At 39.9% G+C, this 24288-nt stretch overlaps 1 protein-coding gene and 1 pseudogene across 1 annotated transcript in view; both read right to left on the reverse strand.

Annotated features, from left to right (window-relative positions):
* Positions 1-5974: 5974 nt before the first annotated feature.
* On the reverse strand, positions 5975-6839 carry LOC122744392 (annotated as a pseudogene).
* Positions 6840-20607: 13768 nt separating this feature from the next.
* TSHR (thyroid stimulating hormone receptor) overlaps positions 20608-24288 on the reverse strand; it is a 171585-nt gene continuing 167904 nt past the window's right edge. Inside the window, exons 10-11 of the mRNA XM_043986846.1 lie at positions 23357-23545; positions 20608-22021 (exon numbers count right to left, since the gene is read on the reverse strand). Of these exons, the coding sequence (XP_043842781.1) occupies positions 20608-22021; positions 23357-23545 (1603 nt within the window). The remainder of the gene's footprint in view (positions 22022-23356; positions 23546-24288) is intronic.

A 24288-nucleotide genomic window follows, 5' to 3' on the forward strand; every position in this document is an offset into this window, starting at 1 on the left:
TGAATGAAACCAAAGCCAGGAAATAAACAAAATAGACCTTGGTGCAGAGAAAACAGATGTCAAAACTCCACTCACTAAAGCCCTTTGTTCCATAACTTAGATCCTATTTACTTTTATTTTATACACAATTCTAACAGCATTGATTATTTGGTTTCTAAACCCACAAGAACTTAGAAGTAATGAATTAGAAGTAGAGAGAGGGTTAGCACAGGCAGGCTTACAGATAACACAAAGAGGTGACAGTTACCAAATTGAAGAAACAGAAGAACTATGCAAAGTAGACACTGTTCAATAAGCACAGTGATCTGGGGGGCATTCAATATAAGAGCAAATGGCCTTATACATATAATAGGGGAATTAGATTACTTAATCGATTCACAACATAGTAATTGGTTATAATCACATTGAATTGTTAGGGAAAGGCTTAATTACATCCAATTTAGTCTCTTTAATGAGGGTTCTATCAAAATGGTTTAAAACTAGTGGTTAAAATCTCCCTGGAAAGTGGGACTATTTCTTGGTGCCTCTTCTTTTTAGTTTATATTTAAATACCCCAATAGTTATGTTAGGTTGAGTGAGAAGCTAGCAGTTGTAGAAGCTTGTCCAAATCATCAGGAATGAGGTTGAGCTTTGGCTTGGGTGGCATCCTTTTTTTTTTTTCCCCCTTTTTTCTTTTTTGAGACTTGGTCTTCTTAACTCTCAGGCTGGAAATTCAGCAGCTATTCATGGGCTGCTTCCAATACTGTTTAGCAGAGAATGTTTGATCTGCTCTAATTTTCTGAACTAGGTTGGCTTGGCTTCCCCCTCCTTTGGCAACTTGGCAGACCTCTGCTGTTTACCATATTGGTGGCAGACTTAGTGTGGACACCTCATTGACTTTATCAGAACTTCCAAACTCAAGTGATCTATCACCTCTCCAGCAACAGGGATTACAAATGTGTACTCTCCCATCTACTTTTTTTTTTTTTTTTTGGTGTGGCAGTAAGGATTAAGTGACTTGCCCAGGGTCACACAGCTAGTGTCAAGTGTCTGAGGCCGGATTTGAACTCAGGTCCTCCTGAATCCAGGGCTGGTGCTTTATCCACTGCACCACCTAGCTGCCCGTCTCCCATCTACTCTTTTTGACATCTCAAGCAAATAAATATAGGGACAGTTATTTCCTAGGCCTCTATTGATATGGAGTGCTTAATTTTACCTTGGTTTTGACAATAGAGCTTCTGCCTAATTTCTGTAGTATCTTCCTTTACCTTTAGCAAAATAGATTGAATGTATGGGGGCAGGTAAGGCAAAGACTACATCCACAATTTTTGGAGCTCAGGCTATGAAAAAAGAAACTCTCTCGAGTAAATTGTTGATGGCATATGGTCATTTCTTCTTCATGAGGATAGTTCCTTGGCTAGTATCTGGGTGCTGACTTCTAACCAGATGAAAACAGTCCAGTAGTTGAACCAGCTAAAATGACTTCACACTGTAGCTTGGGCCACTGGGAAGACCATCCACATGCCAGAGGTGTGTGCTCATTGTTTCCATCTCTTCTCCAGAGAGAGGCTGCAAATGGTAAAAACAGGTAGGTTGTCTAGTATCTATCTATTCCTTGGTTTGGACCGAAGAAAGGATTGGTCACCGAATTTCATTACTTTAGCATTTGTTGAAACTATTAGCATTTCTACCCTAGCTTCTTTTCTGTCAGAGTGCTTTAGGAACAATTGATAAATCAGAGAAATATATCAGGAGCAGGCTGAGTGAGGTGGTTCCATCTTTTCTTAGGGCTTAAGGCATGAAGAACCTCACATTTTTACACTCATATACCTTTCTATTTGAGGAGCTTACTTAAGTAACATTTAAGGTGACTAACCCTGAATACTCCTCGCTTTGAACCATTGTGATGGACGTCTCTAGTTGAGATGGGTTCTAATGCTTGAACCTGGTGCTGGCCAGATAGTTAAAATGAAATGAAAGTTTTGTTTCTTGACCCTTAAGCTTTAGTCTCATTTTTTAAAATGTGGCTTTGAGAAGTACCTATAGAAAGGTTTATAAGTTGGAGGGATGTATCAATGCAATGGAAAAAGTTGTTAGGAACCTGTCAAATCAGCCATCCTTGGCTAAATTGTAATTGCCTTCTAGCTGTTTGGAATTGGGGTAATGAAGTGGGGCAGAATGACTGTCAGAACAACTAATCCCAGGAAAGGGGGTACCAAGAATTATATACCTGTATTGAAAAGGTGACTCTCAGCTTTTTGTAATTATGAGGGTTGGATTTCTTTTTTTCCAAACTAATTGTCCCATGTTAAAAAAAAAAAAAGACTGGATCTTCCCCACTGACCATTCCTAACAGAATAAGTAGATCCCAATGAGACACGTACCTGGATTGAGAAGATGCCTTTTTTGTTGTTGTTAACAGAATAGGGGTTTTGTTTGTTTGTTTGTTTGTTGTTCAAAATTGCTTGTCCCTTGAAAAGGGTGTATTTTGGGTACTTCCACTAGCTCTCAGATCTGGCCTAAATCTTGGAATGCAGATGGTATAATATTACCTCTAAACCTCAGGGGGATAAACTGGGAATGCCAGTTAGTATGTGACCTGAGTGTTGCTGCTGTCACAACTGTGATCATAGTGACCCCCTCCCCCCCACTATTGTTGTTGTTTTTGTTCAGTTGTGTCTGACTCTTTATGACCCTATTTGACTTTTTCTTGCAAAGATGCTGGAGTAGTTTGCCATTTCCTTCTCCAGCTCATTTTACAGATGAGAAAACTGAGATGAACAGGGTTAAGTGATTTGCTCAGAGTCACACAGCTAATAAGTATTTGAGGCTAGATTTGAACTCAGGTGTTCCCGACTCCAGGCCTGACACTATCTGCTGCACCACATAGCCACGACTATGTCTACAGGCAGTTAGATGGCTCAGTGGATAGAACTCTGGGCCTGGAATCAGGAAGACCTTAATTCAAATCTGGACTTAGACCTTTATTAGTTGTATGACCCTTGACAAATCACTTAATCTCTGTCTGCCTTAATCTACTGGAGAAGGAAATGGCAAACCACTCCAGTATCTTTTTTTTTTTTTTTTAGTGAGGCAATTGGGGTTAAGTGACTTGCCCAGGGTCACACAGCTAGTAAGTGTTAAGTGTCTGAGGCTGGATTTGAACTCAGGTCCTCCTGAATCCAGGGCTGGTGCTCTATCCACTGCGCCACCTAGCTGCCCCCACCACTCCAGTATCTTAACCAAGAAAACCCCATGAACAGCATGGTTCATGGGGTCACAAAGAGTTGCACGTGACTGAATGGCTGAATAACAAAAACAACAATGCTGCTACTATGGTGGGCCTTAAAGATACAGGTCTTATGGGGGCAGCTAGGTGGCACAGTGGATAAAGCACCGGCTGTGGATTCAGGAGGACCTGAGTTCAAATCCAGCCTCAGACACTTGACATTTAGTAGCTATGTGATCCTGGGCAAGTCACTTAACCCCCCTTGCCCAGCCAAAAAAAAAAAAAAAAAGATCTTATGACCCATTCTCTTTCTTTTTTTTTTTTTTTTGGTGAAGCAATTGGGGTTAAGTGACTTGCCCAGGGTCACACAGCTAGTAATTGTTAAGTGTCTGAGGCCGGATTTGAACTCAGGTCTTCCTGAATCCAGGGCTGGTGCTCTAACCATTGTGCTACCTAGCTTCCCCCGACCCATTCTCTTTCTATCTCTCATCTTAGTAGAAAAGAAACTCTGGATTCTTCTTCTCCTCTTCCTATAGACATTCCACCTAACTTCATTGGGAATCTTCAATTCCCATTGGGGAGTCCCATTGGGCCTAGTTGGTAATCTATTTCTATTTTCTTTTAAGAAATGTTTGTATTTCCTATATCTTTCATTATACTTTAAATGACTATACTCTCAGGCTATAGAAGTAATCTTGCTAGTTTGTATGTGTTTTCCTTTTTGGAGGCAACAGGGGTTAAGTGACTTGTCTAGGGTCACACAGCTAGTAAGTGTCTGAGGTCAGATTTGAATTCAGGTCCTCTTGATTTCAGGGACAGTGCTCATAGCTGTCCTGTGGCATATATTTGTTAATGAGCCCATAATTCCCCCAATAGTTCACGTAATTGATATTCCTTATTAAATATCTGCCTCCCTCCTCAAGAAGACTGGACATTTTATTCAATGGGGTTGATTCACCAAATATGCCTTATTGTTCATTACCTCAGTTTCCTTTTCTATAAAATAGGGATAATTTTAGCACCCATCTTCCAGGGTTCTTATGAAGATAAAATGAGATAATATTTTTAAAGCTCTTTGCAAACTTTAAGACACCATATGTTAGCTATTATTATTGCCAAAATGATATAGAGGGCACTAGCTCTCAATAGATTTGAAATACTTTGGTCTCTTTAACAATTTTTGTGGAAGAATGTGGAAACGGAATTTTTCAAGTATCTCTCCTTTTCTCTAGCATCCATAACATTTTTGGTGAAAAAAACAGTATCTTTCTAAAAGTCTACATTCCAGCACTGGTCTTTGGAGAAAAGGGGGCAATGTTTGCAATAGGCTTGGGATCAAATCCTAATTCTGCTACCTAGTCTTCTCTGTGATTTGGGGCAGTCATGCTCCTCCCTGAGTTTTAGTTTCCCCATCCAGCTGTAAAAAAAAGCAAGGAGTTAAATAAGGGAGCTAGACTGGATGTTCTCTTAGGTCCTTTTTAGCTGCTACATTCCATATTGCAGTGGTGCTACCAAGTGATCAAAGATGATTGGAACTCAATTTAGCTTCTCTTCTCTTTCTCTCTTTTTTCTCTGTGTAAATATCTATTTAAAAAAATACAAAAAAGAGTGTATAGGGTTGGGGGTATCCACACAGTGAATAGGAGTATTTAAGGAATAGGCACCTTCATTTGAACCATCCTGAAAATGCCCAGAGGGAATGAGAACACCCAGGAGCAAGGAACAAGGGGCATTGGTCTGGAAAGGAAGGCCCCCAAACCCAGCTGTAACATCTGCAAAAATGAAATATACACCTATACTTAGCACTCACACCCTCAGCTCATGGTTCAGGCTGGGAACATGCAAAGGGCTTCTGCCTGTGGGCAGAGCTCTGAACCTCAAACCCCAACACACATACACACACACACACACACCACCCTAGCCAAATTAATGTCTTTCTCTTAGGTTCTTCTGCTCTCCCTGACTCCCCTTCCTCAAAGTCTAGTAAGATCCTTTACTTCTGGGTCTCTCTCTTTTCTAGGACATATTCATCTATATGTATCCTCCCCCTTACAAACACATCTCAGTTAACACACATTTGCAATCACACATACCTAGACACACGCACACGCACACACGCACATTTGTGCTTTCTTTACATTTGTACTGTCTCTCATACATTTAACATGTCTCCATTTAGAATCCCTTTCATTTAAACCTCTCCCATATTAGGATTGATTGAATGAATGAATGAATGAATGAATGAATGAATGAATGAATGAATGAATGAAGGACTTTCCCAAAGCTGAAGAGTCCTTGAGTCTTTGTAACTACCCTCACACCTATGCATCTCTCACATATCTAGCCTTTTTCCACACATCTGCTGAGCTTCTAGCCATTGCCTTCCCCTCTTCTTTTCCCTCTGGAGAACCTTCCAAGAACTCAAAAGTGATTTATTATTTCTGGCAAGTATCTGGCAATCTCAGGGCAAGGCTTAGGTCCAACATCCATTGTAAATCCATACCAACCAGTATTCCCAAGGATTTATTGACCCCCTAGGGTGGGGAAAGAGGTTTGAGGGGGTTTTCTTTTTAAAAAAGCATTATTATTATTAAACATAGCCCTCAGGAAAGGGTTTCCTAGGGCCAGAGGAGTGGGAGGGATGGAGACCAGAGAGGTGGAGGCTATGGCGGCTTTGGGGGTATATCTCTGGCACAGTCCTATCAGTGTTAGTTCCTAAGTGAAAGAGTGAGGATCCTGGAGGGAGAGGAAGGTGTAAGTCCCAACTCAGATCTGTTCTTTGTGTTTCACGTGAGCCAGCTTGACATTCTCCTGCTCTGTGGAAGGAGGTGGAGTCTCCCGGTGAAAGCCGATCCTGAGCTGATAGACAAACACTCCAGCAATGGCATGAAGAAGCAGTGAGATGATGGGAACCCACCACCACTACTGACCCGTCGTGAAGTCCTCAGAACCCCAACCAGCAATGGCGATGAACAGGCGGGGACCAAAATCTCAAACTGGATTAACAGCATAACCAGAGTTGAAACCCATGGATGTACTGATGACCAGGACCACAAAGCCAACAGTAAAGGCTTCAAGACCTTGGGGAACTGGGTTGTTGTGGGGATCCACACAGACGATGAGTGATGCCGTGAACTGGTCAAAGAAGCCATTGACCATGTCCAAGTGGCCAGAGGGGTAGGTGGCAAAGATGCCGGCAGTGCCGTTGGGGCTGGAGACAAAAAGTTCATTACCAGCAAAGGCCCAAATTGCATCATAGTATAGCCCAAAGACAATCTCAGCCCCTAGGAAGGCCCCCAATGTCTGGGCCAGTATATAGATGGGCAGTTTGATCCATGGCTCCCTCGCCAGGAAGCACATGGTGGAAAGTTGACAGCTGGATTCAGGTGGGCACTGGACACTTGGCCAGCAATAAGGATACCAAATGTGACTGCAAAGCCAAAAGCCAGGTATTTATGGTAAGAAAGACACCGTGGGTCCTTCTGCTCAGCACAACCTGGACCACAGACTCACAGCCGAACATCACTAGTATAAGCGTCCTGAGGCATTCAGCAAGAGCCTGGCATAGCAGCTGGTACAGGATTTGCAGCAGGTCCCCGCAGCGTGACACGAGCTCCTTCTGATGGCCCATGGTTCAGAGTAGGGACACAGTATCGTGGGGCAAGAACTCGTGGATAAGAGTGGGAGCGCATGTGGGAGCTCTGTACAGGAGCACGCGAGTGAAGGGAGGACAGGAGAGGACCAGCTTCTCTTTTCAAGGAACGGGCAATTATCAGTGTTCTTATTGAAGTCAACCAATGTGTATAAAATACCTCTAAGGAATTATCTTCATATGGGAACAATCTAGCTGATTGAAGAAAAAAATAGATATGACTACCTGTGTTCTTCTATTCTTTCCCCCCCCCCTCAAGGACCTAAAACTACAGTACTTCCATTAGATATGATAGATCTCTATAGATTATGGAATGGGAAAAGAAAATAGTATAATTAATTCCTCAACTGTGGGTAGTACCCTAACAAAAATGGATAATTTAGGGCATAAAGATCTCATAAATAAGTGCAGAAAAGCAGAAATATTAAAAAAAATTATGAACCACAGTGCAATAAAAATTACATTCAGTAATGACAGTACTACCTATATTTATTTATTCAATGCCATATTAAATAAACTACTAGATGATTACTTTTAGAGCTAGGGAAAATGATAATAAAATTCATCTGGAGGAAGAAAAGGTAAAAAATATCATGGCAATTAATTTTGTAAAATGGGAGTGATGGGAGCCTACCAGTGCTAAATCAAAAACTATACTATGAAGCTGTAAGCATCAAAACAATTAGATACTTGTTAAGAAATAGAGGTGGATCAGTGGAACAGTACACAATATACAAAAGCAAACAGGCACAGTAGCTTAGTGTTTGATAAAGCCCCAAAATCTCAGCTGTTGCAGCAAGAACTATTTGACAAAAACTATTGAGGAAACTAGAAAGTAGTCTAGCAGAAACTAGGTAAAGACCAGTATTCACACCATATACCAAGATGAGCTCCAAATATGTACGTTACTTAGACATAAACATTGACATCATTAACAAATTCAAGAAGCAAGGAAGAAATTACCTGTTAGATTTGTGCATAGAGGAAGAGTTCATGAACAAGCAAGAGATAGAGAAGATCACAGAAAGTAAAATAGACAGTGTAATTATGTAAAATTTAAAAGGTTTTTAATAAAACCAGTGTGGATACAGTTAGAAGAGAGGCAAGGAAATGAAAAAAAATCTTAGAAATGGAGGCTGAATTGGAGAAAGGAGAGAATTGAGATAGACAGACTCACCATCAGACTATTTCAATAGTCCAGTAATGGAGTGATGAGGGTCTGTGCCAGTGGTGGCAGTGTCAGAGGAGAAAAAGGAGAGAATTTGAGACATGCTGCCAAGGTGAAATAGACAGACCTTGACAACACATTGGATACTGGAGGGTAAGGGTGAGAGATAGTGAGGAGTTGAGGTTGACTAGGCTGTGAGCCTGAGGGACTTGGACAATGGTGTTGCCTTTGACGACAGTAGAAAAGATAGGAGGTGGGGAAGGTTTGAGAGGAAAGATAACAAGTTCAGCTTTGGACATGTTGAGTCTGAGATGTCTACTGATCATCTAATTCAAGACGTCTGAAAGGCAATTGGAGATTCAAGATTGGAGGTCAGCAGAGAGGTTAGGGCAGGAGAAGAAGATTTGAGAACTATCTATATAGAGGTGGTAATTAATCCATGGGAGCCAACCCCTAGACTTTTACCCTTGATCCCATCCCCTCACACGTTATCCAGCAGATTGCTTCCAGTATCATCCCTTCCTCTTATATCTAAACTCTCCCTTTCTATTGGTTCCATCCCTGCTGCCTACATAAAAGCATTTATTCCCAGTCTTCAAAAAGTCTTCCTAGTCATTAATATCCTCACCATCTGTAATCTTATCTCTCCTGTCTTGAAAAAGCTGTCTATATTAATTGCCTTTATTTCCACTACCCTTACTATCTTCTAAACCCTTTGCAATCTGTCTTCTTACCTCATCACTCAGTTGAAACTACTGTCCAAAATTACCAAGTCTCTTAAATTGACAAATCTGATGGCCTTTCTCAATTCTCATCTATCATATCCTCTCTGCAGCATTTGAAACTGTTGACCATTCTCTCCTTCTGAATATTATCTTTTTCCTGGATTTTTGTGATGCCATTTTCTCTTTGTTCTCCTCCTATATATCTGGCTGTTCCTTCTCAGCCTTCTTTGATGGATCATAATCCACATCATATCTCCTATTAGTATATCTCTAGGCTTTATCCTGCGCTTCCTTTTCTTTTCTCTTGTATTCTTTTACTTGGTGCTATTATCATCTTCCATGGGTTTAATTAGTATCTCTATGTAAATGATTCCCAGAAACTCACATATTTATACATATATGTAAATATATCTATATCTATGTATGTATCTATATCTATATCTATATCTATATCTATATCTATATCTATATCTATATCTATATCTATATCTATATCTATATCTATATCTTACCTCAGTCTCTTTTCTGAGTTCCATTCCAACATCAACAATAAGTTATTGTACATTTTGACCAGGATGTCTGTATTTATCTCATACTCTACATGTCCAAAATAGAAGTCATTATTTCTCCCCCTAAACTCACTCCTCTTCTGAGCTTCCCTATTTCTGTGGAGGGCACCACTATCTCTCCAGGAACCCAGGTTTGCAACTTTGGTTTCATCCCTTACTGTTCACTCATGCCACATATCCAATTAATTACTAAATCTCACCATCTTTATCTCTGCCTCTCTCACATCTGTCCCCTTCACTCATATAGTCACATTCTTAACACCTCTTGTCTGGACTATTGCAATATAATAATAGTTCTAACTGGTCTCATGTCTCTTTCCACTTGAACCCAAACCTGACACACCTTACAAAAATAATTTCCTTAAAATTGACTGTCACCCCCCTCCCATCTTAAGAAATTTAGAATAAAATAAAAACTCCTTTATTTTGCTTTTTAGCCTCTTTATAACCATGTCCCAATCTGCCTTTCTAGTATTCTTTTATATTAATCCCATTCATATACTTTAGTTGTGAAAGGGAAGCCAAATTGGCTTTCATTTGTGCTGGCTGTCTCTGTGCCTAGAGTATATTCCCTCTCCACCTCTGCTTCTTGAAATTCCTAGTTTCCTTCAAGACTTAGCTCAAATGTTATCTTCTGTATGAAGTCTTTCCTGGGTGCTCCCAGTGCTAATGTCTCCCTGCCTCCTCAGGGTTACATTGTATCTATTTTGTGTATTTCTATATATTTTTATGTTGTCTTATGTCAAAAATGAGGTGTGAATATAAAGTAATAAGACTGGATTTAATTTATACTTGTTCCAAAGTTACTTCTAAATAGTAGGTCCCCAAATGTTTGAGAGATGGACAGGATCACTGTATAGCCACCCAAGGTGATAACCTTGAAAAAGAAAATACTCATCTGACTATATGATTTCTTGTGCATTTGTTTGTTTTGTTTTTTGGGAGTTTTTTGGGTGGGGCAAAGAGGGTTAAGTAATTTGCCCAGGGTCACACAGCTATAAGTGTCAAGTGTCTGAGGTCAGATTTGAACTCAGGTCCTCCTGAATCCAGGGCTGGTACTTTATCCACCGCACCACCTAGCTGCCCCCCACCCCCGCATTTGTTTTTTAAAAAACAAACAACCCCCCAAACTACTTTTAATACTAATATATCTTGGTGATTTCCTCAGTATACAGACTCCTTCAAACAATGTAGATCACAACTTATCCCCAACTTTTTTATCATGTATGACTTTTTTGATGTTTTCCCATTAGTCTTCAATGGATGGTCCATTAAAAACCTCGGTGGAGATAGGGGTGGGGTGAGGGGAGAGAAAGTTCCTCAGCATCTTCTGACATAGTATAAACATGTCAGTGGAGCACATGGACCATCCATTAATTATCCCTCACTCTCACTAAATGTAGCCTACTTCCTTTTCTTGTCATATAACTCTTTAATAATGATATCTTTTATATAGCTTCTCCTATGCAGTTCTTTGGTGATGATATATTAAAGGCTATTCACACCTCCCATGTGCTTTTCCAAAGTTCTTTTTTTGTTTGTTTGTTTCTTTTATTTTATTTTTCTTTCAACAAACATTTATTTTATTTTCCATTTACATGTAAGGGTAGTTTTCAACATTCATTTTCATAAGATTTAGAGTTCTAAATTTTTCTCCCTCCCTCCCTTCCTTTCCTCCCCCCTCCACAAGATCCAATCAGGTTATATATGTACAATCCACAAGTGTTCTTTTGATCAGTTCTTTCTATAGGGGTGCATAGTAAGCTTCCTCATTAGTTCCTTGGGATTGTCTTGGATCATTGCACTGCTGAGAGTAGTTAAGTCATTCACAATTACTCACTGAACAATACTGCTGTCACTATGCACAATGTCCTCTCAGCTCTGCTCACTTCACTATACATCGATGTTCATTAGTCTTTCAAGGTTTTTCGGGGATCATCCTGTTTGTCATTTCCTGTAGCACAACTCCATTCCACTACAATCATATAACACAGCTTTTTCCATCTTCCTCAACTGATGGACATTCCCTTGATTCTCAATTATTAGCCTCCACCAAGAATTGCTATAAATATTTTTTGTACAATTTTTCCCCCTTTTCTGTTTTTCATGATTGCTATTGTTAACTGTTTCCCTTCCATCCTATTCCCTTCCCCATGATATTTATTCTATTATCCATCTTCTTTCATCTTATCACTCTTCAAAAGAGATTTGCTTCTGTCTGTCCCCTCCCCCACTCTGCCCTTCCTTCTTTTGGCTCTCTCTCTTTATCCCTTTCCCCTCCTATTTTCCTGCAGGGTTAGAGAGATTACTCCACCCAATTGAGTGTGTACATTATTCCCTCCTAAAGCCAATTCTAATGAGATTGAGGTCTTTGAGCCAATTTTGATGAGTGTTAGGCTCATTTACTGCCCAGATGAAATACATTACTCCACCCAGTTGGGTGTGTGTGTTAGTCCCTCCTTGAGGCAGCTCTGATGAGTTTAATGTCTTTGAGCCTTTTCTGATTAGTGTAAAATTCATTTACTGCCCTGCTCCTCTCCCATCTCTTCCCCCACTCCATAAGCCTTTTCCTGTTACTTTCATGTAGAATTTCACTTCTGCCCTTCCCCCTCCCCCAATGAATTACCTTCACCCCTCAATTTAATCCTAAAGATGTTATCATCTAGCTAAGTGACACAGTGGACAAATCATCACCCCTGGACCCAGGGGGATCCCAGCCAAAACCAGGCCTCAGATACAAGACAGTTGCCCACTGTATGACCTCAGGTATGCCCCCCGGCTCCAATTTTTTTTTTTTTATGGTTCTCTAGGGTCTTGTATTTGAAAGTCAAATTTGCCATTCAGTTCAGGTCTTTTCATCACAAATATCTGAAAGTCTTCTTTTTCATTAAAGTCCCGTTTTTTCCACAAAAAGATTATGGTGAGTTTTGCTGGGTAGGTGATTCTTGGTTGTAATCCCATTTCCTTTGCCCTTTGGAATATCATATTCCATGCCCTCTGGTACTTTAATGTAGAAGCTGCTAGATCTTGTGCTATCCTGACTGGGGCTCCACAGTACTTGAATTCTTTCTTTTTGGCAGCTTGCAATATTTTCTCCTTGACCTGAGAGCTCTGAAATTTGACTGTAATATTCCTAGGAGTTTTTTGGGGGGGATCTCTTTCTGGAGGTGATTGGTGGATTCTTTCAATTTCTATTTTAGCTTCTTCTTCTAGAATTTCAGGGCAATTTTCCCTGAGAACATCTTGGAAGATGGTGTCTAAGCTCTTTCCTTGATCATGGTTTTCAGGTAGACCAATAATTTTCAAATGATCTCTCCTGGACCTATTTTCCAGGTCAGCAGTTTTTCCCAGAAGATATTTCACATTGCCCTCTATTTTTTTATTCATTTGGATTTGCTTTATTGTGTCTTGGTTTCTCATAAAGTCACTGGCTTCCATTTGTTCAATCCTAATTCTTAGGAAATTATTTTCATCAGAGAGCTTTTGTACCTCCTTTTCCATTTGACTTTTCAAGCTGTTGACTTTTTTCTCATGTCTTTCCTGCATCACCCTCATTTCTCTTTCCATTTTTTCCTCTACCTCTCTAATTTTATCTTCAAAGTCCTTTTTGAGCACCTCTATGGCCTGAGACCAATTCGTATTTTTCTTGGAAGCTTTAGATATAGGGGCCCTGATATTGACATCTTCCTCTGAGGGTGCCCCTCGGCCTTCCTTGTTACTGAAGAAACTTTCTATGGTCCTCACCTTTCTCTGTCTGCTCATCTTGCCTTTCTTTTCCTCGACTTTTAGCTCCTTAAAGTGGGGCACTGTTTCTAGGCTGCAGTATCCCAAGCTTAAGAAGTCCCAGGTGGTATGATTTAAGGAGAATCAGATTCTTCCCTCCACTGGCCTGTTCCCTGGTCCTAGATGACCCCAGGCCAACTTGCTAATCAATCAACTTTGTGTGTAGTGGTTGTCAGCTCTGAGGAGCCTGTGCTCCTCCCCCACCTGGGCCACTGCTACTCAAGCCTACCTCCTGGTTCTCAGCAGGGGTGAAAAATCCAAGTTCTGCCTCAGCACCAGCATAGACCCCTATAGTCCTCCCTCTTCCCAGGGCTCAGCCCACTCACCAGACTGTGAGCTTAGTTCCAGACGACACTGGTGCTTCAGCTGATTCAGAGGCTCTGGGGGTCTCCTTCTCTGGTGAGGACTCCCTTAGACTGGATCTGTGTCAGGGTGACTGTGGTTTTGGGCTCGACTCCTGTATCAACACAACAACTCCCTCCTTCTGACCTTCCAAGCCGTTCTTGGTTAGAAGATGATTTCAGCATATTCTTCTGTGAGTTTTGCTGCTCTGGGCATTTTCCTATGACTTTATTTGGATATTTTTTGGAGCGATCGATCGTGTCATGAGTTTGGGAGCTCCTCCAAAGTTCTTCAGAGGTAGTAGAATTCCATGACTCATACAGTCATACAGCATCACCAAAAAACTATTGGTTTTTGAAAGATGGATCCTTGGAGTCATCAAAGGCAGTGAACTTGCAACTGATACCTCTTATAAATGTTGTCCCTCCCTATTAAAATGTGAGCTCTGTGAGAGCAGGGACTGTCTTACAATTCTACTATTATCTTTTTTTTTTTTTGTGGGGGGGCAGGGCAATGAGGGTTAAGTGACTTGCCCAGAGTCACACAGCTAGTGTCAAGTGTCTGAGGCTGGATTTGAACTCAGGTACTCCTGAATCCACAGCTGGTGCTTTATCTACTGCACCACCTAACTGGCCCCAATTCTACTATTATCTTCAGCACTTGTACAATGCTCGACATATGCTGAGTGCTTAATAAAAGCTTTTGATTCATTTATTTATGTACAATTTCCCAAATGCAATCCAGCCCACTCTAGTCCTCTATTTCTGGAACCAGATCGTTGTTCCATCCGCAGTATCTATCCAAGATAAATGTATTGATAGTTTACTTTTCTTCTCTACTGTGCACTTTTTATTTTTTTTTCTACCTCTTTCCCTATCCTGCCCTAGAGAAAGTTACCATTAGACACAAAAATGGATATATATATATACATATATATACACATACATATACAACCATACTATATGTAGTTATATTTATCATTTGTTTTTCTGAATATGGATAGCATCTTTTTTCATAGGCCCTTTATAGCTAAGCTGATTTGAGTATAAATACTCCAAATGACTTAGTCATTCAAAGTTATTCTTAGAACAATATTGCTGTTACTGTATATGATGTTCTTTGGGTTCTGCTCAGTTTACTCCTCATTATTTTATGTCTTTCCATGTTTTTCTTTTTCTTTTTTTTTTGTTTTTTTTGTTTTTTTGCAGGGCAATGAGGGTTAAGTGACTTGCCCAGGGTCACACAGCTAGTAAGTGTCAAGTGTCTGAAGCCGGATTTGAACCCAGGTACTCCTGAATCCAGGGCTGGTGCTTTACCACTGCGCCATCTAGCTGTCCCCTCCATGTTTTTCTAAAATTAACCAGCTCATCATTTCTTACATCACAGTAGTATTTTATCACAATCATATACCACAACTTGTTTAGCTATTCCTCAACTGAGGGGCATTCCCTCAATTTCCAGTTCTTTGCTACCACAAAGGTGGCTGTTATAAATATTTTAGAACATATAAATTCTTTTCCTTTTCTCCTACTAACTTTGGGGAAAAGACCTAATACATTTTATGATTTGGGGGGGGGGGGAATAATTCCAGATTTCCCTTCAAAATGGTTGGATCAGTTCACAGTTCTATGAACAGTGAATTAGTGTCCCAAGTTTTTCCACATCCCTTACATTGTTGCTTTCTCCTATCATTTTAGCCAATCTGATAGGTATAAAATCATCTCTTAAAGCTATTTTAAATGATATTTTTCTAATCAATAGTAATTTAGGGCATTTTTTCACATGACTATATATAATTTTGATTATTTCATTAAAAACTGACTTCCTATCCTTTGACCATTTATCAATTGGGGAAAGACTCATATTCTTATAAATTTGGCAAAGTTTTATATACATATATTACCTATTAAAAATTTATGGCAGTTTAAAGTTTGCATGCTGTACTCTATGGTCAGTTTTTTGTAAGGATACTATGTACCACTGAGAAAAAGGTACATTTGTTTCTATTCCCATTTAACTCTCTACACACACACACACACACACACACAAAATATCTAGCTTATGTAAGATTCTATCCACCTTCTTAACTTCTTTCTTATTTATTTATTTTTGTTATATTTATGTAGTTCTGAGAGGGTTAGGTTAAAGTCCCCCAGTATTGTAGTATTACTATCTATTCTAACTATGATTCATTTAACTTTTCCTTTAAAAGTATAGATACTATAGCATTTAGGGCATATAGTTTTTGGATTGATATTACTTCATTTTCTATGATACCTTTTATTGTAATATAGTTCTCTGCTTATCTCTTAATTAAATTTATTTTTGCTTTAACTTTGTCTGAGATCATGATTGTTACCCCTGCTTTTCTTTTTTTGCCACAGCTGAAGCATAATAAATTCTACTTCAGCCCTTTAACTTTTTTTTTTAAAGATTTATTTTTGTGGGGCAATGGGAGTTAAGTGACTTGCCCAAGGTCACACAGCTAGTAGCCCTTTAACTTTAAAATGTGTTTCTAGGGGGCACAGTGGATAAAGCACCAGCCCTGGATTCAGGAGGGCCTGAGTTCAAATCTGACCTCAGACACTTGACACTTACTAGCTGTGTGACTCTGGGCAAGTCACTTAACCCTCATTGCCCTGCAGGAAAAAAAAAAAAAAGAATAGGTCATGTCCCAGAGTTAAGTCCAGTCTCTGTGTGACCTGGGGCAAATCACTTGACTTATCAGAAACCTAAGTATAGATATGTATTAGTACAGAAAGTTAGACTTGAACCATATAAATAAAAACCTCATGCCAAAAATATTGGGGCAGCTAGGTGGCATAGTAGATAAAGTACCAGCCCTGGATTCAGGAGGACCCGAGTTCAAATTTAGCCGTAGACATTTGAGACTTAGCAGTGTGACCCTGGGCAAGTCACTTAACCCTCATTACCCCCCCACTCCCCACCCAAATGTTTTTCTAGTGTGGTAAAAATTAGAGAACTCTCCACAGGCAGCCTTTGAAGGACCTCCCCTTTTGGAGAAGGAAAGATTGAACACGCCCTGAAGGGAGGCAGAGGGTGCTTCTGGAATGCTAGGCTGCTTCTGGAACGCTAGGCATTTTCCAGAACTCGGCCTTTTAGTGCTTGGCCCTTGTGGTGGTGGTGTGTGTTCGCTCTGTGGCTGGTGGCTGCTGTTCTGGTGGTGCAAGCAACTGTAAACTTTCAGGTTCAGTGAGTTAATTATGGAAAACCCTAAATTCCTTTGAACTACCTTAATTGGAAACTGTCTTGGGATTGCATAGGTGAAGCTTAGAGTTAAGAATATTTATCTGTATTTCTATTTTCCTATTTCCTTATCTTTGATTTTTATTAGTTTCACCTTTGTTGTTTAATTCCCAAGTAATAAAATCTGATCCTTTTGTGAACTAAAGCTTAGAGGCTCCTTTCTTATTGGCCTGAGAGAAATATCTAAAAAGGGCAGTTCAGAGGGGAGGGTGAACTTAAAGGGTCCCTCATACTTCCGGGACCCCAATATTAAGGCAAGTCACCCAAATAACACTCCATGTATCAAATTTTGGCCCTCACACTAGTAAACAACATATTGTCTGATTCTGATTTTTTAATCCATTCTGCTATCCATTTCTGTTTTGTGAGTGAGTTCATCACATTCCCATTCAAAGTTATAATTATTAATTGCGTATTTCCCTCCATCCTATTTTTCTTCTTTATTACCCTTCTCACCCTGTCTTCTCTCACATATCTGATTTACTTCTACTTTACTTTATACAACCTCCCCAATCCATCCTCTCCCTATTACTTCTTTTTTTTTTATTTTTTATTTTTTGCAGGGCAATGGGAGTTAAGTGACTTGCCCAGAGTCACACAGCTAGTAAATGTCAAGTGTCTAAGGCCAGATTTAAACTCAGGTCCTCCTGAATCCAGGGCCAGTGCTTTATCCACTGTGCCAACTAGCTGCCCCCCTCTCCCTCCTATTTCTTGATCCACACACCCTTCTAAAAGTCCCTCCCTTATCCTGTCCCTTCACTCTTTTATTTTTATAAATTTAGAATATATTATTTCCTCTTTAACCCAATTCCAATGAGAATAGATTTCAGCACTATCAGCCCTCCATCTCTGCCTGCTTCCACTGTTAACTGTTTTTCTGTCTGTGCCTAGCTTTAACACTCAGCTCAAATCACTTTTTCTGAAGGAAACCTTTCCCGTCCCTACAATCCCATGCTCACCACAGTAAGATTACTTTTGATCAACTCTGCATATATCTGTCTATGTACATAGTTACTTACATATTGTTTCTCTTATTAGAATGTGCTCCTTGGAGGGCAGGTGCAATGCCAACAGGGCCTTTCTTTGTATTCTCTGGGCAATACAGTGAATGAATAAGTGTTTAATCAATGCTTATTGACTGACTACTAGAAAGTTAGGCTGAATCCATTTGAATGATTACAAGAATCATTAATAAAACCAGTCTTGTTATTTTATAGCCATAACTCATATTTATTCATTAGGGTTCTGTTTACAGTTCCATTGTCAAAATTAGTAACTGCTTGATATGAGCTCCCATATCTCCATCAACTTCTCAGAAAAACATTATGTATTTATTTTCTATCAATGTTTTCACAAAATAACATTTATAAGTTAAGCATAGGGTCTCTAGCTTCTAAAGGATTATCATTTAAATAGAAATAAGCAAGACCCTTATTGGCAAAGGTATGAATTCTTCTTCCTAGTTGGACATTCACCCCTGTGGTTTTTAATTATAAAACACATATTAGATACACAAAAAAGAACCCTGGAGTTAGAGAGAGAAAGATTGTACAACTCAAGGCAATACTTTTCAAAAGTCAGTTTAAAGCAGAAGCATGAGAAAAATACAGCACATTCATTTTTAGGATGGATTCTGTTGTCACCTTTTCTAGGGCTGTGCTTTAAAAGCACTGGTTCATAAATTCAAGATGAAAGCATGGCAGTTCATTGAGACAAGCTATTGTAAAATGTCACAGACAAAGAATGTACAATACAAAATAACAAATTCAATAAATTTTATGTATCTTTTGCCACCTTGGGAGTAACAAATAATAGTAGGTACTTAGAATTTTCCTATTAAAATATGAAAGTCTTCAAATTACCTGGCACTATGAAAGCTTTAGTCAGATTTGATAGTTGCAAGTGGTTTCATTTAGCACACTAACTTGGCACAATGCAGTCTGAGGACAACAAAAAACTTACATTCTATGCTAGAGTTAATGAGCACAGAGAAAAAGATGACTTCTGTGCTTGGGGCTTTTCAGCAGAGAATTAGTATGCCCATGTACAGGCAAACAAGTGACAGCCTTTATTGATAAAGATCCCCAAATTATGGGCAATGATAGAATAATGGTAAAAGAGAAGAATGTTTCTATACAAGGTCAACTTTACCTGATGAGATTTTTCAGGTCCCAAAGAGAAGCCAACACTATGTACAGATAATTTAACATCATGGGTTTAGGTGACATTGTTTATTCACCTTTGTGTTGCTTCTTGATTTAACCATAATTTTGTTTAGTGAATGAATCAATTATTGAGGATATATTAGCTACTTGGACTGGGAGTGGATGTAGGGTAGAAAGGCTTTGAGTGAATTATTCTGATCTACCACTATCCTTACAATACACATTATTCAATTACATGAATAATTCAGGCCAAAAATTTCTTTTTTGTCCTATCATAGAACAATTGTCTTGCATAGACTAAATGCCAATTTAATTCAGATTCAGCCCAATTCATCACTAGAATCTTTTCTATCTGTTATAGTAATCTTAAGAATCTGGTGGTTGAGGTATAGTGGGAGGAAATCTGTACTCACCTGCCCAGGGCCCTCTGAGAAATACAGAGTAGGCATAAAGGAATTGTGATATTCTTTTTTTTACCTTTCCACTTCCTTTTTTGTATGGGTCTCATGGAAATAGGTATCTGTGGGAGCCCTATCATAAAGTCTTAGAGCTGGAAGGAACTTTAGGATTCATCCAGTCTAAACCCCTCATTTTAAAAATGAGGAAACTATGGGCCAGAGAGGATTAAGGGACTTGCCCAAGGTCACACAGCCTGAGAATTGTAGGGTCAGGACTAGAACTCGGGTCTCTTGACTCCCAATCCAGTGTGACTGTTTGAGAAAGCAAATACTTTATATTCCCTTAATGTAGAGAAAGGAAAAGCAGTAAGAAGCCGTCAGGGATAAGGAGAGATGGCATTCATAAAATCAACTGACCTTTATCTTGTAGAAACTTAAAAAAGCTTTTCATAGGAGTAATATATAAGGAAAACTATGTACTTCGTAGTGGGCTGAAGTGTTGTTTTTGTGAGTACCATAGCAGACACTTGTCGCTAACCAGATATGGTTTCCGTAATTCCATTCTTTTGTACTAAGATGCTCATCACGAAGATAGGCTTTTAGTCATAGAAACAAGCCTTCATATTCTTCTGGGCAACATAAGATGATTGGATCTCTGGTAGGTCCTTGTGGAGATGAATACTGTAAGTGGTTTTAAGGAGTAGCTGAATCAGAAAAAACATCTTGAAAAAGGTTCTCACTCACAACCCCATCTCTACCCTGCATTGCTCAAAATAGCCAGTCTCTTCATAGTATTATTTTTTAGGTTCAAGTCACTTTCAGTTCTTTGTGGCAGTACCAAGCATTACAAAGCTAAAGCAGTGCCAAGGAGCATATGATGAACTGGGTGGCAAATCACTGGAGAATGTCCAAGTACAGACTCCACATTACTACAGGTGGCATCAGAAGTCAGAGAATCACCACTGTCATAGTTCTACTGACTATTGATTGTTGTGTCCTCTTCAGAGAACTTTGTCTTTAGATTTGTTTGTGGAACAAATTAGTTGGGAAATTTCCCAGAGAGGATTCATCATTTTCCTATGACCTAAGTTTGAGATGCAATCTTAGCCCTGGTAGCACTTCGTTGTTCTCCTAAGGCTAATATCTTAAGGGGAGAGATTAGGTTAAAGTCATTCATGTGCAAAATATATGTATTTATTCATCTTAAAAAATGCAGGAACAGAAGGGAGAGGGGAAAAGTGTGGCCCAGAATTAGAAGGCTTCAATGAGGAAATCAGGATTCTGTCAGTCAGGTTACCGTTTTGAGAGGCTTTAAATTATTAGGATGAGCTTATAAAACTGTCAGTTTACAGTCTACCTTGAGTTGGTTCTGCTTGCCTTTGGCTAGATGAAAGTTTTCAAATAGTTCATAGTCATCCTGCACATTGGCAAGAGGCTTCCCTGCTCCTCGACAACCTTTCTGGCCATTAATACCAATGCTATTCTTTGGAGAGATTGTCTGCCCCCGGTAGACTTGAGCCTTATGCTTACAGATACCAAATTTACTCAGTAGAATGAAAACATCTCGCCGAAAAGCCTTGGTAAAGATTGCGTAGAGGAATGGATTGGCGCATGAGTTCAGCGGGTAGAAAAGGACCAGCAAGATTTTTGAGTTGCTAATAGTGATGAGGGGCTTGTTCATAACAGCTGACAAAGCATAGAAGGAAATTGGAGCCATGCACATGAAATCGGTGAAGATCAGCACGGCCATCCTCTTGGCAATTTTGGTATCTTTGTCACCTGGGCTGTACTGGGGATTTCGGACAGTGATATAAATTTTTACATAGCAGGCACAGATGATGATAAAAGCAATGATGTTCAGCAGCAGGACTACAATGATGTAGGTAAGAGCAAGGGGAGTTTCTGTGTCCATGGGGAGGCAGATACTAACTTTGACATAACTGCTAACCCCTACCAAAGGAAGTAGAGCGAGGAGGAAACAGCAGATCCACCCACCTAACATGATCATATAAGCGTGTCGTAGGCGGATCTTCCTGTCCAGGCGCATGGCAAAAGTGATGGCATACCAGCGCTCTAGGGTGATGACTGTTAATGTGTACACAGATAGCTCACTGGCAAAAACGGTGAAAAATCCAGCTGTGTTGCAACCAGAACCAGTTTGCCAGTCGATGGCATAGTTGTAGTACTCAGAGCGGGTATAGAGGTCGACAGAAGCAATAAGGAGCAGGTAGATCCCCATACAGAAATCAGCAAAGGCCAAGTTGCACATGAGAAAGCGTGGGACAGTAAGTTTGTAATGACTGGTGAGGATAATAAACAGGACAAAGAAATTGCCAAGGAGAGCCAGCAGATTGACAAACCACACTATGATTCTAAGAAACTTATATCCCATTATATCTTCACAGGGGTTGAATTCATCTGGCTCTGGGGAGCACGCCACATCTTCATTGCCTCCACACACAGTATAGTCATAATGGCTATCAAATGCCTGTATAATCAGTTCTTGAGGATTTTTAAGTTCTTGGCCAAATCCAATATTCTCATCCTCCTGTTCTTCAAAGAAGACATAATAATGGGAATTGCTGTGGAAATCCTGGATGGTGGAGTCTCCCTCAGATGCTGAGTTTGTGTGGTTCTGGTCCTCTGAATAGTCCTGGTAAAAGGGAGTGTTGAAGGCATTGATGGATTTCTTCTGACGGAAGCTCTGAATGCTGCTCTGGTTGCACATCAGAGACTCAAGGATTCTGAAAGGTAACAGAAGTCAGTGACTTGATTCTTTCTGGTGATCATCCTGGAAGGAAGCTGAATTCTGACCTAACCCCAACTGTCCTAACAATAAGGACAGTTTTCATATTGTCTCATCTCTTAATCTGAGGTCAACTAATTTTCCTGGTATAGAGTAAAATATCTGGAAACTAGGCACTATCTGTGCTGAAGTTGAAGAAAAGTCAACACGGTTTACTTTAGGTTCATCTTTTTTTTTTTCCCCTGGGGCAGTGAGGGTTAAGTGACTTGTCCAGGGTCACACAGCTAGTTAGTGTCTTGTGTCTGAAGCTGGATTTGAACTCAGGTCCTCTTGAATCCAGGGCTAGTGCTTTATCTATTACACCACCCAGCTGACTCCCACTTTAGCTTCATCTTTCCCAAATGCCACATGCCACCTAAGTAGATTTCTCTGATCCCTCTAGTTTTCCTGCTGCTGTTACAGCTAGATATGTCTTCCCTGTGCTACTTTACATTTTCTTGTTTGATCCTACCCCTGTAGTTTGTCCCAGATTTATCACCAATAGGATAGATCTGTGCAGGAAACAGATGAATAGGTTTTTAGAAGTAGGGCAAGTAGTGAGTGCAGAGGAAGTAAGGAATCATAGTAAGGAAGGAAAAATGGAAATGCAAGAGATGTAGGGTAAGTAGGAGGGGAAGAGGATAACAAAGCTGGTATGGAGTGGGAGAGACTCATTCCTTTGAAGCATGACACATGGCCTGAAATTATGAGAGCTGCTTAGCCTGCTGTGAGGAATTCATTCAATTTGTTTGGATGTTCTACATCATGGCCTTTTGTCTGAAAAATCATGGTGCTAAAGGACAGGGAACATGTCTGTCTAATTTGCTTTGTAGAGTGCTATGAACAAATGTCTGCTGAATCAAATGATGCCAACAAAAACAAATGACGGGGCAGCTAGATGGTGCAGTGGATAGAGCACCGGCCCTGAGTTCAAATCCGGGCTTATACACTTAACACTTACTAGCTGTGTGACCCTGGGCAAGTCACTTAACTCCAATTGCCTCACTAAACAAAACAAAACAAAACAAAACAAATGACATTCCATTGTGTCATGATAATTGTGGGGTAGTCACAAAGTTCTGGGCCTTTGATATCGGGACTGAAGATGAGCAGGTAGTCCAAATCTGTTTACTTCTGACACTCATGTTCTCTCTCTTCTACCCACAGAGCATAATCTTAGGCATCAGGATCACATCCCTTTAGAGCATGCCTTTAGACCTTGGAGTTCATCTAGTCAAGCTCCGTCTTTCTTCAGATGAGGAACCTGGGGGCCAGATTCATGCCACACACTTACCCTTTGTTTTTCTTTCTATTCTTGAAAGCACAGCAGTGACTTGGATAGGAAAGGTCAGCCCGTGTCAGGTGAAGAAAACTCAAAGAAAAGGGAAGCTTCTTAAGAGTCCAAGTATTTCTTGCTATCAGTTCCTTCAGATGCTCCAGACCCTTGGGTGGTAGGGCAGTAACACTAGTATAAGAGACATCCCTATGAGTTTAAAAGCAGATCAATAAAGAGGCTTAGTTAGGGAGACTTCTTTGGGGGGGGGTGTATGTGTATATGTATGTGTGTGTATACATGTGTTTAAAATTGTTTAAATTAAGCATTTAACAATCATTAAAAGGAATATTTCCACATTTATATTTATATTATATTTATATACTTTATAGTAGAATAGAAAAAGAGAATTATGCATGAAACTGTGAATCTTTATTATTTGCAGTTTGCTTTAATATATATGTAATTCACGTATATTCACAGAAATGTCAGAAATGAAATCAGAATTTGGGTCTTTTGAGGCCAAATTTCAAGTTTTTCAAAATCAGCTTCCCTAGCCTTCAGGAGTCTAGGCTTGACCAGGGATTTCCCTTCTGTTTCTCCCAGTCCTTAGGCTCTTAACCTTCAACCCACTGATCAAAGCTTTGAAAAGCCCATGTTGGCTCCACTCTCAAGCTTATGAGTTAGATCCTGAAGCTGGCTTCTCTCATCCTTCCTTAGAGATTCCAATTCTCTGACAAAGAAGTTCCCTGTCTTTCCATTTCTCCTGTCCCTCAGCTGTCCCAAATTCTACAAGTTGGATCTTTTAGCCACTTTAGTTTTTGAGGGACTAGTCACTTCTTCACTCTAGGCCAGCAGGTCAGTGCCTGCCCTACCCCCTACTTTAACTTCCACCACATCAGTCTAGGCTTCTTTTGTTGTTGTTGAGTCGTTTCAGTTGTGTCTGCTCTGTG

This window comes from Dromiciops gliroides, chromosome 2 (genome assembly GCF_019393635.1).
Source record: "Dromiciops gliroides isolate mDroGli1 chromosome 2, mDroGli1.pri, whole genome shotgun sequence".
NCBI classification, from domain to species: domain Eukaryota; kingdom Metazoa; phylum Chordata; class Mammalia; order Microbiotheria; family Microbiotheriidae; genus Dromiciops; species Dromiciops gliroides.